We start from the raw sequence: 17,596 nt of genomic DNA on the forward strand, positions 1-17,596 counted from the left end.
ACAAGGGGATATGGGTTTTCATCAATTTGAAAAAAAGATTAATATGTCATTTTTTTTAAATCATGTAAATTTAATATCAATTTCATCCAAGACAGATAGCTCTATCTATGTCTGTTGTAGTCCGAGATAACTCTGACGTCCAACGGCTGTTTTGCCTGACAAGCTGGAGTCGTTGAACAACTCTATATATCTAGTCTGGCTAAACAGCCGTTGTACGTCAGATTAATCTCGGACTGTTTGTTGAAACAATGATCGGGTATGACAAAATGAAGTTGAACACCAACAATCCATGTATAGAGGAATTCTTGAAAGGAATAACAATTCCTTGAATGCAATATTAGCTGGTAGATTTATATTCCGTATGCAGCTGCTGTTGGAATGGTGATGAATAGAAAATTCCCCTTATTCATTCCACCATTAGTGTCGATTTCTGGGTAATACATATGTGATATAATGTTTTTATGTTAAATGATACAACGTTTACAAGTGGATTTACACGAGGGTTCGTATTGGGATTACAGAATAGCGAATGATAAAAAAAACACAGAATAAAGGGAAAGAAAGCACAAAAAACGAAAAACAAGTAGAGAATAATGGGGTTCTGATATATTTGAAGAATTGAGAAAATGCCTTAAAGGGAAGCTAATGGACCCCATTCATACATACGTTAAGATATGATGATTACTTACAAGTGATTTATTACAAAGAATTTTAATATCGGGCCAAGTATTCTTCCTTTACTAATAATCTAATTTTGGATGTAACGCGTCTTCTGATTGGCTGACGTTAGTTTGTATTCAGACCATAGACATAATTTAGTCATGTGACCGTGACGTCATCAACGTTTTTTCAAGGTTTTCTACGGTTTAAAATGGAATTTATAATTAAATTATAAGAAAGGACTGTAATATTTTTTTCTGTCTATTCGAAATAACATTAAAAATGTGGTGCACACTGTTAAATAACTCGCTACGCGCATTATTCAGTATGCACCACATTTTTTATGTTATTTCTTCATAGACAGAAAAAATATTACAGTTATTCCTTAAATGATTTAACGTCGAACCCTCTGCTTGATATGCGAGTCTCAGGAAAATATCGGGGTCGATAAGCTCGAGGTGCGGTATATGTTGGGACATGATACAAGGCTGATTTCGAAAAAAATACTTTTATGCTATATACATATATAATAATTGTAATTTTTTAAAAGAAACAATTTCGTTGATATATGTTAAATAAATAATGATTCAAACAGGTCATTTTTGAAAACACAACACAAAGATGTTTCTATACAATCAAAAACGTATATATTCTTAATCCAACTACTTGTCGACAAGCATTATATCTAGGCTCCGTTCTTAAGTAGTCTATGGAACTGAGGATATGGGGGTCATTTGTTGTGTAACAGTTGTATGTTTGATATTTTGTTTCATTTTATCATGTTTATGTACATATCAGCTTTATATTGTTGTTTATGCATGTAATGATCGTGGTGCCTAATTTGTGCTTATAAAAGTTTTTTTTAAAGATATAAAAAAGTAAAATCACAAAATTTAGAAAATATATTACGTCTTGGTCGCTGCCATGGATACTTTATTTTAGCCAGGCGTAATAAGTATGGTGAGTAATTACAACTCGCTTATTCAGAACGTAAGCGTTATGGGTAATATTTCTTAAATCGTACCCCAAAACGATGTGATTGGTTTGAAACGTTGTAAACAATGGACATCCAACCAATGACGTAACGTTATTTTCATTTTAATGTACAAACAATGAGATTACCAATAGTCCTTTAGATTCTGAAAAGGCGAATTGTTGAATAACCTTTAACTAGGTGATTATTGAACAATATTGCTAAGGGTTTCTGGAAACAAGCGGTGTATAACATCCAAGAGATAAAGTCATGCTTACCGGAAAACGTTGTATATGAAGCATAATACTAAATATAACAAAAATAAGAATATCTATTACAAGGACTCGTTGTTTTCGTTGGGTTATTAAGAGCGGAAACTCTCATATAAGCAACAGATGCATCCGTTGATATATATGTTAATGACCACAACTATTATTTGACAAGGATGCACTCGTTTGATTTGATTTATCGGATGCAAAAATAATCATAAACAACATATACAACCTTTTTATTTTAGCTGAAATTTAACTTCATGCATTAAATCGGTATTCATGGGAGAATAATGTTGTCCTTTTTGGTGTCAATTTATTTGTCTGTCATCTGTTCTTAACAACATTATTACATTTTTGTCCTTTTGCTTGAAATTCCATGATGTCCGTATCCGGCTGTCTTAATTTTTCTTGACCTAAACATTTTGTATTATACATGTTTATACTAAAAAATTGCGTAAACTAATTTACAGATCTAACATTGTTGGTATGATGTTCAGACGAATTATATATGGTGTGATTGCCAACGAAACCGAATGATGTCACAAAACAATGAGCAAAACCAAACCATGAGAGTTATCTGTAAAAGGACTCTCATCTGAAAAAATATTAAACACTGTATAAATATTTTATTGATTTATTGATGGCTTGATAGGTGTTTCAAACCGCTTTTAAGCACTATTCTGCTATTTCGCGGCGGTCATGTTTTAATGGTGGATGTAGTCCGAATGTTCGTAGAAAATGATCATTTATTGCAAAAGAATTTAACGCCGAGCAAAAAGAAAAGGGGCTGGCTTCATACTGTGTATTGTGTAATCTGATCCATCGTCTGACATTTTATCAACTTATGGAAAAAACACAAGAACAAGACTAGGAGTAATTTCCCGTTGTTAGAAGTTTCATTTGTTTTATATAATTATTCTCCTTTGGAAGTCATTTGTGCGTTTGTAGACAATATTGGACGCGAATACGAAGTCTTGTTGAACACGTTGACTTAAACTGAAAAGTGCTGGCGTTTAGAAATGATGAATTTCTAAATCCTAGAAACTATAGACAGCTAAATTACAATATCTTATGACAAGTTCTACTCGGTTCATGGTGTTTATACTGTTTAAGTATCAGACGTTATAATATCTGAAGGTCATGGTATTCTGGACGTAATTCACTCGAAAAGCACAGCTTATTTACTTAATCTTTTTAGTATAAGAGGCGAGTAGATGTCTTATATAACCTTGATCCCTAAGCTGTCTATAGATAACAATGCTAAAAAAAAACTATCTAAACAATACTACTTTTGAGTTTTTCTATTTTCCATGTTATATGATAACTCGCGAATGTTATTTTTGATTTTTTATAACGATATATGGTTTATATTTTTAACATACTTGCAAAAGATTTTTGTAGCAAAATAAACTATTGATGTGGGGGAAAAAATGAGAATGAAAATGGGCAATATGTCAAAAAGACAACAACCCGACCAAAGGGAATTCAACAGCCGAAAGCCACCAATAAGTATATATGCAATGCAGAAAGAAAATATCGCACTAAGATGTGGGCCTCAACTAACCACTTAATAAAAAATTCTACTAGTTTAGTGAAAATGGAAGTCATGCTAAACTCTAAAAGATATAAATGAACTGAAGTTATAAAACATACAAGACTAACAAAGGCCAGAGACTCCGGACGTAGAACAGGCGCAAAAAAGGTGTTCTTCTTTTCATTAGATGCGAAAATTTGAGTTTCATTTTCTTATTATTTTGATAATACAGCATTAACCTACCTCTTTCTGTTTGATGTATTTGGGATTTTGCTTTTGCAACATCATAAGAAACTTTACGTTTATTTTTTTCTAGGAGTTCACGGTATTTTTGTTATTTTACTTTTTACCCTTTATTGCTAACGAAATAGAAAATAAAAAAAATATGATGAATATATTTTGATAGCATCGGTGTTACTATGAATATGCAATGTGCAAAGATATTGTTAATAGTCAAATAATTTTAAAGGCAGCCATATTGTTACTTAATAGACCACTTTCAAGTTTGTCCTTTACCGAACAAAAATCGACAATTATGATCGCCTTTGTGACATCATCTACCAGATATAAGGGATCGCCTATATCCCTTCACTATCAAGTTTATCAAGAGTCTTAGTGATTGTCATTGTACAGGATAAACTAGAAATAATGTTTGTTCTGTAGCTATAGGTACTTAATCACAATTGTCTAATGACAGTAGAGCTGATTGTCAATTATGAGAATTCAATTACCATATATCGTTATAAAAAATCAAAATGAAAATTGGCAATATGTCAAAGAGACAACAACCCGACCAAAGAGAATTTAATAGCCGAAGGCCACCAATAAGTTTTGAATGCAGCGAGAAAATATTGCACTAGGATGTGGACCTCAACTGGCCACTAAATAAAAAGTGAAAATGGACGTCATACTTAACTCCAAAACATATAAATGAACTGAAATTATAAAACATACATGACTAACGAAGGCCAGAGGCTCCTGACTTAGGACAGGCGCAGAAAATGGTTTTCTTCTTTTCATTAGATGCGAAAATTTGAGTTTCATTTTCTTATTATTTTGATAATACAGCATTAACCTACCTCCTTCTGTTTGATGGGTTTGGGTTTTTGCGTTTGCAACATTATAAGAAACTTTATGTTTAATTTTTTTCTAGGAGTTCGGTATTTTTGTTATTTTACTTTTTACCCTAGCGAAATAGAAAATAAAAATATCATGAATATGTTTTGATAGCATCGGTGATACTATGAATATGCAATGTGCAAAGATATTGTTAATAAGTAAATAATTTTATAGGTAGCTTAATAGACCTCTTTCGAGTTTGTCCTCGGAAAAAAAAATTGACAATTATGGTCGCCTTTGTGGTCATTTACCAGATAGAAGGGATCGCCTGTATCCCTTCACTATCAAGTTTATCAAGAGTCTAAGTGATTGTCATTGTGCAGGATAAACTAGAAATAATGGTTGTTCTGTAGCTATATATGTACTTAATCTCAATTATCTTATGACAGCAGAGCTGATTGTCAATTAAGAGAATTCCATTTGCCGAATAACTCGTGCAATATAGCATCATAGTTTTCCAACCACTCACTGAACATGGAAACGGAAGTGACGATGCCCCTAAACGCACGAATGAAGTTCACGAAAACCTAAATTTTCCACGGAAATGCATCGAACTCGAAAGTTGTCTGTCGACTTCCTTTTTGATTATGTAAGTATATGCTGTACTCAATAAAATTTCTTACGCACCGCATCATACCGTATTTTTGTAGATTCACAATAACTTGTTTTCGACAAAAACTTATAGAAATCTAGTATATGTCTAGCATACATTCTACGTACAATTTACGAGATGTTTCTCACCGACAATGGCGATTTCAACAACAAAAGTTATTAGATATAAGTTTTACAAAAGACAATTTAATTTTGGTCAAAACTAAAATTGCATGCATGTTGATTCTATGAGTAAACTTGAAAATTTTTAAAGCTCACCATCAGGCTTTTAACAATGAGTAAAGTCTCTACACCATACAGACGGCCTTAAAAGATCCCGATATGACAAACGTAAATATATACAAACAAGAAAACTAACGTCCTTATGTGGTTGTTTTGTACAATTCCAGCTGTCACGTAATGTTGTCATATATTTTAACATTGCCATATGATCGGGCGGTTCAGCTAGACATTAAACCAGGTTTAACATAATATTTTGTCTTTAAATGTCTTATTCTAAGTCAGGGATATTGCAGTTGTTCTCAATTAGTCCGTGTCTGTGTATGTTAATTGGAAGAATAGTTGTCTCATTGGCGAACATACCACATCTTGTATATTCGAAGTACATTTATATCATATTTTTCTTAATTTTGTTAGATAAACCTCGATCATTTCTCACGATAATATATCTTGGGATATGAAAACATATAATTTTGGGTCCTCAATGCCCTTTAACTTTTTACGTCTTTGGTTTTTTTTTTAACTATTTTGATCTGAGCGTCACTAAGAAGTCTTTGTAGACGAAATACGCGTCTAACATATTAAATTTAAGCCTGGTACCTTTGATAACTATTTACACCACTGGTCCTGATGGTATTACCAGCCCAGTAGTCAGCACTTCGGAATTTACATGAAATTAATCTATGTGGTCATTTTTTATAAATTTCCTGTTTACAAAAGTATGAATTTTTTTAATACTAAAGATTTTCTTATCCCAGGCATCGCCTTAGCCGTATTTGGCACAACATTTTGGAATTCTGGGTTCTAAATGCTATTCAACTCTTTACTTGTTTGGTTTTATAACTATTTTGATCTGAGCGTCACTGATGTGTCATGTGTAGACAAAACGCGCGTCTGGCATATTTAACTTACGACTGGTACTTTTGATAACTATATATTCCTCAACAAATCCCAACCATGGTATACAAATATTAAAGCGATTAAGATTTCTCTTCTTTTTTACTTTTAAATGACTACAAACAAACAGTGTACCGTGTGCAGGATTATAAACTATGATTTTTTCGACCAACGTTCCTATTTGAACCTAATTAAAAAAATATCTCACTGAGCTTCACTTAAATTAGTTGCAAAAAAAAAGAGGGACGAAAGATACCAGAGGGACATTCAAACTTATTGCAAATAGCCTAATAAATCTAAACATTTCCAGCTTTCATTTCATATTTCAACAAATTACTTGTTGTCAAAAACCGTGTACATACATTCATTCCATCAATTCGATTTAGACTTCGTTGTATCTCAGACATTTATCTTTTCCCTGTAGATACTAATCATATAACTGTTAAATCTATCACCATGATAAATCTATTCATAAAGTTAACTTGGAGGTGTATATTTTCATATTCGTATATTCACATACTGATACTATTGACATTTTATCTGTAAATATTAGGGATGTCAACGAGTACTCGAGTACTCGAGTATCGCTCGGTAGTACCGAGTATCGATTACCAAAATAGTACTCGACTAATCGGCTGCATGTAAGAGTGTTGTTGCTTTCTTCAGGTTAAGTTAAACATATTTGTATTCATACATGTAGCACCTCCCTGGAAATTATATATTTTTTCAAAATAAATAAATATTTATAAAACGATTTATGAACATGAGCATTTTTTCCACGACTAACACTTCTAGCATCTAAATCACTCCCCGACCTCTGTACAGTCAGATCAGACATTTTCATCAGCAAAACTGTTACCTACCTAACAGATTTGAGAAATTGCTACGTCCTGAAAAGGTTGACCGATATTATCTAGACTATGAACAAACTGCTAGTAGTCTGTTGTTATTTATGTATTATTGTCATTTTGTTTATTTTCTTTGGTTACATCTTCTGACATCAGACTCGGACTTCTCTTGAACTGAATTTTAATGTGCGTATTGTTATGCGTTTACTTTTCTACACTGGCTAGAGGTATAGGGGGAGGGTTGAGATCTCACAAACATGTTTAATCCCGCCGCATTTTTTCGCCTGTCCCAAGTCAGGAGCCTTTGGCCTTTGTTAGTCTTGTATAAATTTTAATTTTAGTTTCTTGTGTACAATTTGGAAATTAGTATGGCGTTCATTATCACTGAACTAGCATATATTTGTTTAGGGGCCAGCTGAAGGACGCCTCCGGGTGCGGGAATTTCTCGCTACATTGAAGACCTGTTGGTGACCTTCTGCTGTTGTTTTTTTTTCTATGGTCGGGATGTTGTCTCTTTGGCATATTCCCCATTTCCAATCTTAATTTTGTTGTTTCACCCTGTATCGACCTCCAGAAAAATGATTAATGGCATGAGAAATTTCTAATTATCACCCCTTTGTGTGTTGATCATTAAATGTATGTGTTTTCCAGTTCTTAAATACTGTTGTTTGAGTAATATTTTTTCTATATATATTAAATTAATTACTTGAATAGATTATTACCAGCTTACGTAATAAGTGTAGTGAATGAGCTACATGCTATGATATAAAATTCCTTTGACTATTATTTATTCCTAGGTAATAATTTACGTTTATTAGACAACGAAAAACAATATACATGTAAGTTTTTATTTTGTAAATGTTTTACCGAGCGAGTACTCGAGTATCGCTCGGTAAATCCAACGAGTTATCGCGTAATAGATCCTCACCGAGTTGACATCCCTAGTTAGTACTGTCATTTTTTCTTGTCTTTTATTTTTGTTTATGTACTTTGTCAACAGAAATGTTATATTGCTTTTGTTTGTTTGCATATTTTTTTTATAATGATTGAGATTATAACACAAAGCTGACTGCTGTACCCCATTTTTTTTTATCTATTATGTCTCTTTGTTTTGCTTACACATTCTTGTCCATATAACGGACTTCTATGCGAATGTCACGCAGGTGAGAACGCAGATTATTTGCTAGAAAAGAACTGTTTTCCAGTATAAAATAAAGGCAACAGTATTATGCCGCTGTTAAAAATTCATAAATTTATATCTCCCAGTTGATACAATATTCCAGGGTTTGTTTTTCCTGTCATGCTATTCGTTTAAGAGGGTGGATGCTCACACGGAAGCTATAAAAGCTAGAGTTCAAAGTGGAGAAGCTTAAATAATCCCTTCGTAAGTTTTAAGGACGCTTTCACAAGTTGGTGGACAGTTACAGAATATCCGTTTCACAGATGAAAGCGGATATTGTTTTAATGTCTTTTTTACAATACCGTTTCCTTTTCACGAATTTGAGCTACCAATTAAATCTTACAACCGAGTTTTTTAACATGAGTAACATGACGAATTCCACATGTGGAGCACCATCTGCTTACTTTTCCTGAGCTCTTAAAACCATCACCACTTTTTGGTGGAGTTTGTTGAGTTTTTGTTGCTAAGCCTTCACTTTTCTATGTTGTGTTTTGTGTACTATTGTTTTTTTTCTGTAGGTGTTTTTTTTTTTAGCCATGGCGTTGTAAGTTTATTTTCTTTTTCAGCCATGGCGTTGTAAGTTTATTTTCGACTGATGAGTTTTGTAACTTTCGCCTCTCTTTTATCTCTTAACAGTTTTAACTTCTTAACAACATTTCAAAGTTTTAAACAACCCTGTTTCGTTTGTTTAGTTTAACTCATTCAGAGTGTCATCATGGATGTCTGTGAACCAAATTTGATGTTCAAAGCATGACAAAGCATTCCTCACAAGATGAGAAATAAATTATTTATAACAAATTGAGTGAATTAGTGAAAATTGATTTAAAAGAAATTTTATTGCAATATTATTTACTTACATCCTGTTTACCTATGCATATATTTTCGATTGCACGGATATAATTTGTACCGGATCGCAATTAAATATATGTCACTCGATTTATAACCATACAATGTTAATGTTATTAAAAATCATATGATCTGTTACATGTATTTAAATAAATGAAAAATATTCGCCGACTCATTTTCATAAACGACAATACAAGTAGAAGATTCAGTTGAGCTATTTATAATACCATGTCGAATCAATAATTCTCTTTAGAACATTTTTGTATCAAGTAAGGAATATAGCAGATTTTTCAATTGTTCAGTTGATTGATAAAGTTCAATTTTGATAATTGTTATGGAATTCCCCTTTTTTGAATTTGCCGCAGAGTTCATTTTTGCTTTTTAAATATACATTTTTCTTAAGTGGTGCATTGAATGAAAGACAAATACTGTTATGGAAAAAAACATGAATTAATCAGCAACCCACATATTGATATTATATGTTATTCAGGTCTCAGACAGGGTATATACTGTGACATTCCCGGCTTAGAGTTTATATCCCCTGAGCCGAAGGCGAAGGGGATATAAGCCCTAAGCCGGGAATGTCACAGTATATACCCTTTCTGAGACCTGAATTACACATATATTACGGATTACCCCTGACTTAATGTTATTTTCCAGTGCAGGTATTTGTTGACAACACATATATATTGAAAAACCCAACCTGATATGTTCGGCATACGTGAAGGATTTTCTAATTTGCTGTGAACATAATTGTATCGTGTATGTAATAACACTTTTAACATCAAATTAAAGTATTAAAAGTGTTAATTGCGTGATTTTGTATCAAAAATGTATTATTGACTAAAGCACGTCATTATTTTCCCTCTGTGAACCTCTGACAGTCTGATAGCTTATGACTACGTCACATAGTAACCGGTGTTTTGATGACGTTTTTGAGGTTCCAATTGGGGATAAAAACGCCGTATATACCCCAGCAGTTTCCTGAATATATACTGACATCTCTGTGTTGTTATCCAATCAGAAACCTCGACACATTTGTAATCCGTAATATTAATCACTGTACTGTTTTTCATTCTTTTTTCATTTAGAATTATTATTTTTCTTACAATTGTTATTTTTGCGAAGATTGAATGCAATATTTGGTCGGGGTGTTGGTGGTTGTTTTGTTCCGCTTGTTTCATTTTGATCTATTTTCATTTCATGTTGTTCAAATTTGCTCAACATCAAATCCATTTTAGTGCTTATTTCTTGGCTTATCTTTAGGCCCATATCCCTCTGTTCTCTTTCCCTTTTCATTTGTTCGATATCCATTAGCCTTTGTTTTCTATCCTCTTCCCTTTCCTTTCTGTCCATTTCTCTTTCTTTTCTATCTTCTTTTATTAGTTTTCTGTCTTCTTTACTCCGTTCTAGAATGTTTTTATTTAACTCTACAACTTCTTTATACTGTTTCTCTAACGTGTCTACATATTCTGTTTTCTTTTTTAGTTCTTCATTTGAATTGTCCAAATCGTGTTGTAATTGTTGCACATCTTTCTCGAGTTGCTTTTTTTCATTGTTATCCTTTTTTAACATTTTGATGCGGGATATGTTTTTCTCTAGCGTTTCTCTTACTCCTCGTTGTACATCTTTCAAATGGTCTATGTCTTGTTGAAGCTTCTTTTTTTCTGCTTCTAGTTCGACCATTTTATGTGCTTGTTGTTCTAACTCTGTTTTCAAATCAATAACAGTTTTTGTCGAAGAACTAACAGCCTTAAAAATAGTTCGATACATAATTGATAGAATTTATATCAGAATTCGTGTTGCCAATGATGTTAAATATTTCTTTTATTTGCTTTAAGAAAACACATAATAATCAAAATTTTTCAATATGTTTTGGAAACTAAGACACTAAGAATAGTTTCATTTGCAACATACACCACAGTTAGATCGTTAGTTTAAAAAACATGTTTTAATTATTCAAATATAGAAGGTAATAAATAAAAAATAGAAAAATTATAAAATCATAAAAAAAAATATGGAATGACACAGACTCATATCGAAATAAAGCATCCGCTGCATCATTTAAAAAAAATATACAAAGTAAAATTAATGCTGTCATGAAAACTGATATTTTATATTTGTGTGTTGAAAATCCAGACAGCATTGTTTTTTACATGGCATCAAGAAAAAAGTAGTATTACCATCATGCAGGCAGACAAACATAAAAATTGATTTCAAAAGTTTTTATCTGTGTTTTTTTTCGAATTACAGAGGCAAAAAGGTCCTACAGCTTAACGACCATATCAAGATATTGGTTATGTTCCTTTATAGAAATCAATGACTTACCCCTTTTGCTGGTAATCCAATGAATTCACCAAACTCTGTTGATTAGAACAAAATATAAAAACATGAATGTTACAATAAAATTAATATTGAAAACACATTCTCTTTTGAACATATGTCGCCCAGTCGCTTTTTACATGATATAGAAACATGCGTCTAGAACATATTCCAAATAAATAAACGTTCGGAACCAAAAGCTAGGAATAAAGTTGTTTTTAAGATTTGTGTAAATATGTATCCCCTCTGCACTGTAAATGTTTAAAACCCCTCGAACATCCTTTTTTTTTTTTTTTTTTGGGGGGGGGGGGGTATTCACGCCTGTTTTTAATGATATCGATTTCAATGCGTACATCATTTTTAAAAGACTTCTTGAGGGGACGACCATTCGATTTTGCTATTGCTATTCAGGTATAAGATCAAGACGAATATTCTGGTCTGTTAAATACTGTACTAAAACCTTGCCAACAAATTGATAAACCAACATTCATGAACGTTATCAACAGTACATTCAAATTAAGGACAAAAAACGTTTTGCCGGCAATGGAATTTCCAATGGTATTATTTTATAAGAATCACAATGTATACTAAATCAATTAAAATGGTTTAGGTAGATAGATAGATGACAGCAATTTATTCAGAAATAAATATTGTATTTTTTTTTTTTTTTCATATACTTTTCAATTATGTGAAATATGTTAGTTCGTTTCTGACCTTTGATGATTTATTCTCCGATTAATGTTATACAGATTGATCTATCTAATTACAATTATTCAAGCTACCTTTGTTATTCGGTGTCAAAGTCTCTATCAAAGCAACCTGGTCAGTTTTCCTTAGAGCGAAAATGAATTCCTCAAACTTTTTTTTCGTCATAACTTCCTGGAGAACATCGTCAATTTTCTCTTTATGTAATTTGTTGTCATTCAAATATTTAGGTCTATCTTGAATATTTATAACTCCTTTTTCAATTAGAATGTTTACAATGTCTTCAACACATGAAACTTTCTTTTGTAGATAAGTAAAGTTTTCCGTAAATTTTCTTTCAAGAATATTATTTTCAGACGCCATTTGGGCCATCGCTTCAAACAACACGTCCTTCTAAATAGTACAACGTTAAATTTAATATAGATTACAATCTAATGTAAAAGAATGTTTATACGTTATGCAACATAAATTTTCTTACATATATCCTTTTAACAGAATACATTGCTTATACTTTTTATGCACTATGACTTCTCTGCTGTGGAACATATTTTTTTTTAATTTAATCTGTATAATCTTTACCTTTATACTTTGATATTTTGATAAGTTTAGAGGTTAAAATACAATATGTTTTAAAATTGAATACATATATATTTACGCACAGGTCCTATTGGGAACGATAATTTTATAGTTTTCTTTACCAATTCAACGTTTCAAGAGTTAACCTACTTGTTTCATTTTTAATGAACTTGACATGACTATTATCCGGTTACATCACACAATGTACTTTGATTGACTTCTATTGGAACATGGAAGATATGTCACAGATGTGTCAGGTTGAGTTGAATGTCCCCCATACAAACAAATATCTAAATAAATATATCTGAAAATGAAGATTAACGATGGCTTATACGAATGATATACACTTTAGTCATGCATTTTTACATGTGACGACACTGTTAAAAATATTGGACATTTTACGAATGTCAATGATGTCTACTGTAATTCAAAAATGAATCCCACAAATATTTAGCTCAATCAGAAGGTAGCGTCATCATTCACTCGTGTAGCAAAAAGCAAATCAACATCTCTATTAACAGCAAACACATGAACTTTAGATGGATGAAAGAATACTTTGACGGAATGATAAACAAATGTTAATAATATTTGATGTTCATATACTTTATCATGTTTAGTATATACCTATGCGAAATATATGGTCAAGCCAGATAAAAGTTGACCATCCGATATCATTTTGACACTTGGATTGTACTTATTAGGTCTTTCCACTTTTCTGTGGAAAGACCTATTGTTTTTCTTCTGATTTTTTTTTTCTTTTTTTTTTTTTTCTTCCGCCTAATTTTGTTCTTGCGATAAACATTTGTTTCGCAATATGTCGCTTTGATATTTGGTATATGATATCGAACAGTTTATGCGCTTTTGAAATTTACCCTGCGTAACCGAATACTGTTCTTTGTAGGAGTTATCCCAAACACTGTTTTCCTTGTGCTCACAACTCCTTCGCAACCTTAAAAGATAACGACAAATTTATTTTACAAAATTGCTCGTTATATCCTTTGCATGATTTGTCCTATTTTGACCGAAGCAATATGACCGCTCCATATGAGAGTTATTTCCCCTTATGCATCTGATATAAGTGATATGCATTTCTATCTTATAAACCATAAGTGATAGAGACCTAGGATCTTTTGATTTGAGGTCCTTGGTCCAAAAAAATGAAAATTAGGTCAAGGTCAAAGGTCAAGGTCATATTCTAATATTTGAATTTGGCTTATTTTTACTTATATCCAAAGACCGTTTAAGATATCAACAAATTATTTTTACTAAATTGTTAGTTGCGACATGTCGTAACACAGGAATTTTTATTGCAAGGGCACGTTGAACGTTAAAGGGAGTTTTCTCCCCTCTTGTATTTAAAAATACGTGTTTGGTGATATAAGTCATCAACCAAATATAATTGAGACCTATGGTCTTTTGATTTGAGGTCCTTAGTTCATGACCTTGAAATTGATCTGAAGGTCATAGCTTCATTTGACGTTCTAGATTTTGACCTTTGCTTTTATTTTATATGTATACATGATAAAGCTATGAAACTTTTGGAAAAAGGTATCAAACCATTTAACCTTGAAAGAAACAACCGGAAGTGACCTTTTGTAAACCGGAAGTAGCTATTTTTTGTACTTTATTAATATAAAAGTATATAGAACCAGATATTTTTGGAATCAGTGTCAAGTAAATATTCAAATATAATCGTAAGTAACATTTTTCAAACCGGAAGTAACAAGTTATCTCCCTTATTTAAAAAAATGTATGGAAACCAACTATTTTTGGAATCAGCGTACTAGAAGCTATCATTTGACGATTGAAATGACATTTTAAACTTAGTTTCGCAACTTTCATATCAAAATACATTGTTTTGATGGAAAGACCTTCAATTGTTCTCTGAACAATTGGTTTTTAATTCTATATGGTTTTCGTTTATTGCTTTTCATGAATTAAAAGTTTATTTTCTCGTTTGTATTAACATTTTGCCATCTAGGGGCCTTATATTTAAAATGAAAATCTATTTTTTCGATCACGTAGAGTATCTAGAACTTCTTTTTATTTCAATCTTTACCTTGGAAACAAATGCGATTTATAAAATAGCTTTTACGAAACATTACAAAAACAAAAACCATTTAAATGAATTTAAATTCAAAATACTTTTTGTTTTGTTTTAGCAACTGACAACATAAAACAGTATGAGCTCAAATTCTATAAAATCTTGTATATTCATACCCACTTTTTAAAATGATTTTTTTTAAATCATTTCAACATCGATGCCACTTACAGTTGTTATTAAACATCATAAGACCCTCACCATACATTCATTTCTTTCAATCAAGAAGTTGTCTTCGGTCGAAAAGTAAATAAGCAGCATGTCAATGGTCAACTATAATTTGTAGTTTTATGATTTAGGCTCATTCAAGCGTTAATGATTCAGTCAACAAAATATTATGACAACAATATTAGAGATGAAATAAATCTCTATTCAGCATTATAAATGTAAGCTTTGAACCAACTATACGAGTATCAATTTGTCGACTTGGTATATAACAATGTCAAAAATTGTAAACAAAAATGGTATTCTTATTGTTTTTGTACGTACAAATAACTACAAAAATGTATACATCCTTTAATTTCCAAAGCACGTAAGAAATATATTATTGACATAATTTTAGGTACATGTTTTTGAATGAATGTGAAATTCTACGCTCTATTCGTCAGACAACAAACGTAATCCTTCCGCGAAATTCTTTCAGCAAAATTTGTTTCTATTGGATTGAATCACTATTATCTGTTGTACAATTAACCGTTGCACTAAGAATTAAATTTAGTGAATAAAGGCAGACAAGAAAACATAGAAGACATTTTAGACAAATCAGTTCTAGAGAAGGTGTGAAACATGAAAAACAATAAATTAAGCTAATAACGGCAAAAATAAGATCACTTACACCAGGGAATAGCACATATATAAGCAAAATACATTAGGAGCTTATACAAAACTAAGAAAAAAAAATATTTTGTCCACGATTTCAATTCAAGCCAGAAAGGAACATTTTACGAAAATCTCCCTCTTTTGAAAATAACAAATTTCTTTCAGTAATTTTTATTTTAATGATCATGGGTTTGGTGTCATCCTTGGTCGGTACCACTGCTGATGATTTTATTTTCTTCGATGGTATCATCAACCAAGTAGTCAGCACTTCTGCGTTGACATGAATTATAATTGATATGGTCATAATTATTAATTAACTATTTACAAAACTTTGTATTTTCGAAAATCTAAGGCTTCTCTACCTTAGGAATATATTACCTTAGCTGTACATGCTGTATTTTGCAAGACTATTATGAATGTTTGGTTCCCAATGCTCTTCAACTTCGTACTTTATCTGGTCTTTTAACCTTTTGTTATTCAAACCTCACTCATGAGTCTTTTGTAGACGAAACGCTCGTCTGATGCAAATACAAAATTTCAATCCTGGTATCCATGATGAGTTTATCTAGCTGCTCAGGAATTTCTGTCAATTCACCATACATTAAATTTAACGGTCGAAATATGGAATCCAAACGAGAGAAAAACAGTATTTCGCTCAATTCTAGTGCTTATGGAGGTGTTTCTTGGGCACAAAATGCAATAAAGTATACGGATAAGATAGATAAATGTGTAAACATGAACAAAATTTCTTTAAAATATTAATTAATCATTTAAATGCACAGAATGTTCGTCTTCATTTGGAAATCCCTTATGGTAAAGGACAATTTGTAATGCAATAATTCATAGACATGCAAAGAATTGAATATTTCAGTGTTATATGTGTTAATATTGTCTTATTGATAATGCTTTTTGATTGCAAACTAATCCCAGACGTTTGCCTTATGTTATCAAGGACGTGGTTATATTTTAACTAGAAAAGAGCGTCCTAAGAAAATATACTATAGGAAATAACGCCACACTTTTTTAACTAGTTAAGGGCTTATTTCCGTTGGAAATTTTATCCTAGCACTAACATTCCTAGTAACATTATGGTTATAACCTTTTTGTTTTGTATTTTGAATCTTTTATACTTTTACACATATTGTTAAAAGGACACTATTGTGTGTAAAGAGAGACAACTGTAACGGGAAATTTCTACTACAATATCGGTACAAAAATACAATTGACTCGAGACTGCAAATGAAATAAATTAATACACATATTATTCAAGTGTAAAACTTATTTTGCGAGTCGACTATTATCTAATTATCTGAAAAAAGGTTAAGCTCAACCACGCACTCCGTTGTTTGCCTGCAGTTGGGATTTTTTTAATTCGTTGACCCTTTTCTTTTAATACCCAATCTTTTTTTTTTTTTATTTGGGAATTTTAGTAGAGTTGATGGCTGATCTTTTATTCATCTTAGACTCTATGGTTTGTAGCGTTGACATATCACTCTCTATTGTAGGAAACTATATTATGAGCTCTTGACCAGATACTATTTTGTTTATGGGTGTTCTTTAATGACTGTTTAATTGTTGGAAATCAACTTGTATACGTTGTTGTAATAAATGGAACATACTGTTTTTGATATTGTTTTACATATTGTATTTGTTATAAATCAAATTAATTTGTTCGGTTTTTGGTTGTTGTTTTGTAGGGGGGATTTCTTTTAAATCGAGTTAAGCTATTTCAATTTATATGTTATAGTGTGTCTTTCTTTGTTGAGGGCATCATAAATAAAAGATGTTTGCATAAAATGAGCAAGACATCGTAAATTTCACTTCTGTATACATGTACATATACATGCATTGTCAATTGAAGATATTTTACATTTCATTTTATTGTTTTGGAAATACGCATAATTACTCAAATA

The 17,596-nt window shown here is 31.6% G+C and overlaps 1 protein-coding gene across 1 annotated transcript; it reads right to left on the reverse strand.

Annotated features, from left to right (window-relative positions):
• Window positions 1-10,173: 10,173 nt before the first annotated feature.
• LOC143059197 (uncharacterized) lies at window positions 10,174-12,559 on the reverse strand. Its single transcript, XM_076232687.1, has 3 exons — window positions 12,265-12,559; window positions 11,489-11,523; window positions 10,174-10,912 (listed from the first exon to the last, which is right to left on the reverse strand). Exons 1-3 carry the CDS (start codon window positions 12,557-12,559, stop codon window positions 10,244-10,246), a joined length of 999 nt encoding a protein of 332 aa, XP_076088802.1. The 3' UTR covers window positions 10,174-10,243.
• Between the last annotated feature and the right edge of the window lie 5,037 nt (window positions 12,560-17,596).

The sequence above is a fragment of the Mytilus galloprovincialis genome, chromosome 14 (assembly GCF_965363235.1).
Source record: "Mytilus galloprovincialis chromosome 14, xbMytGall1.hap1.1, whole genome shotgun sequence".
In the NCBI taxonomy this organism is placed as follows: Eukaryota; Metazoa; Mollusca; class Bivalvia; order Mytilida; family Mytilidae; genus Mytilus; species Mytilus galloprovincialis.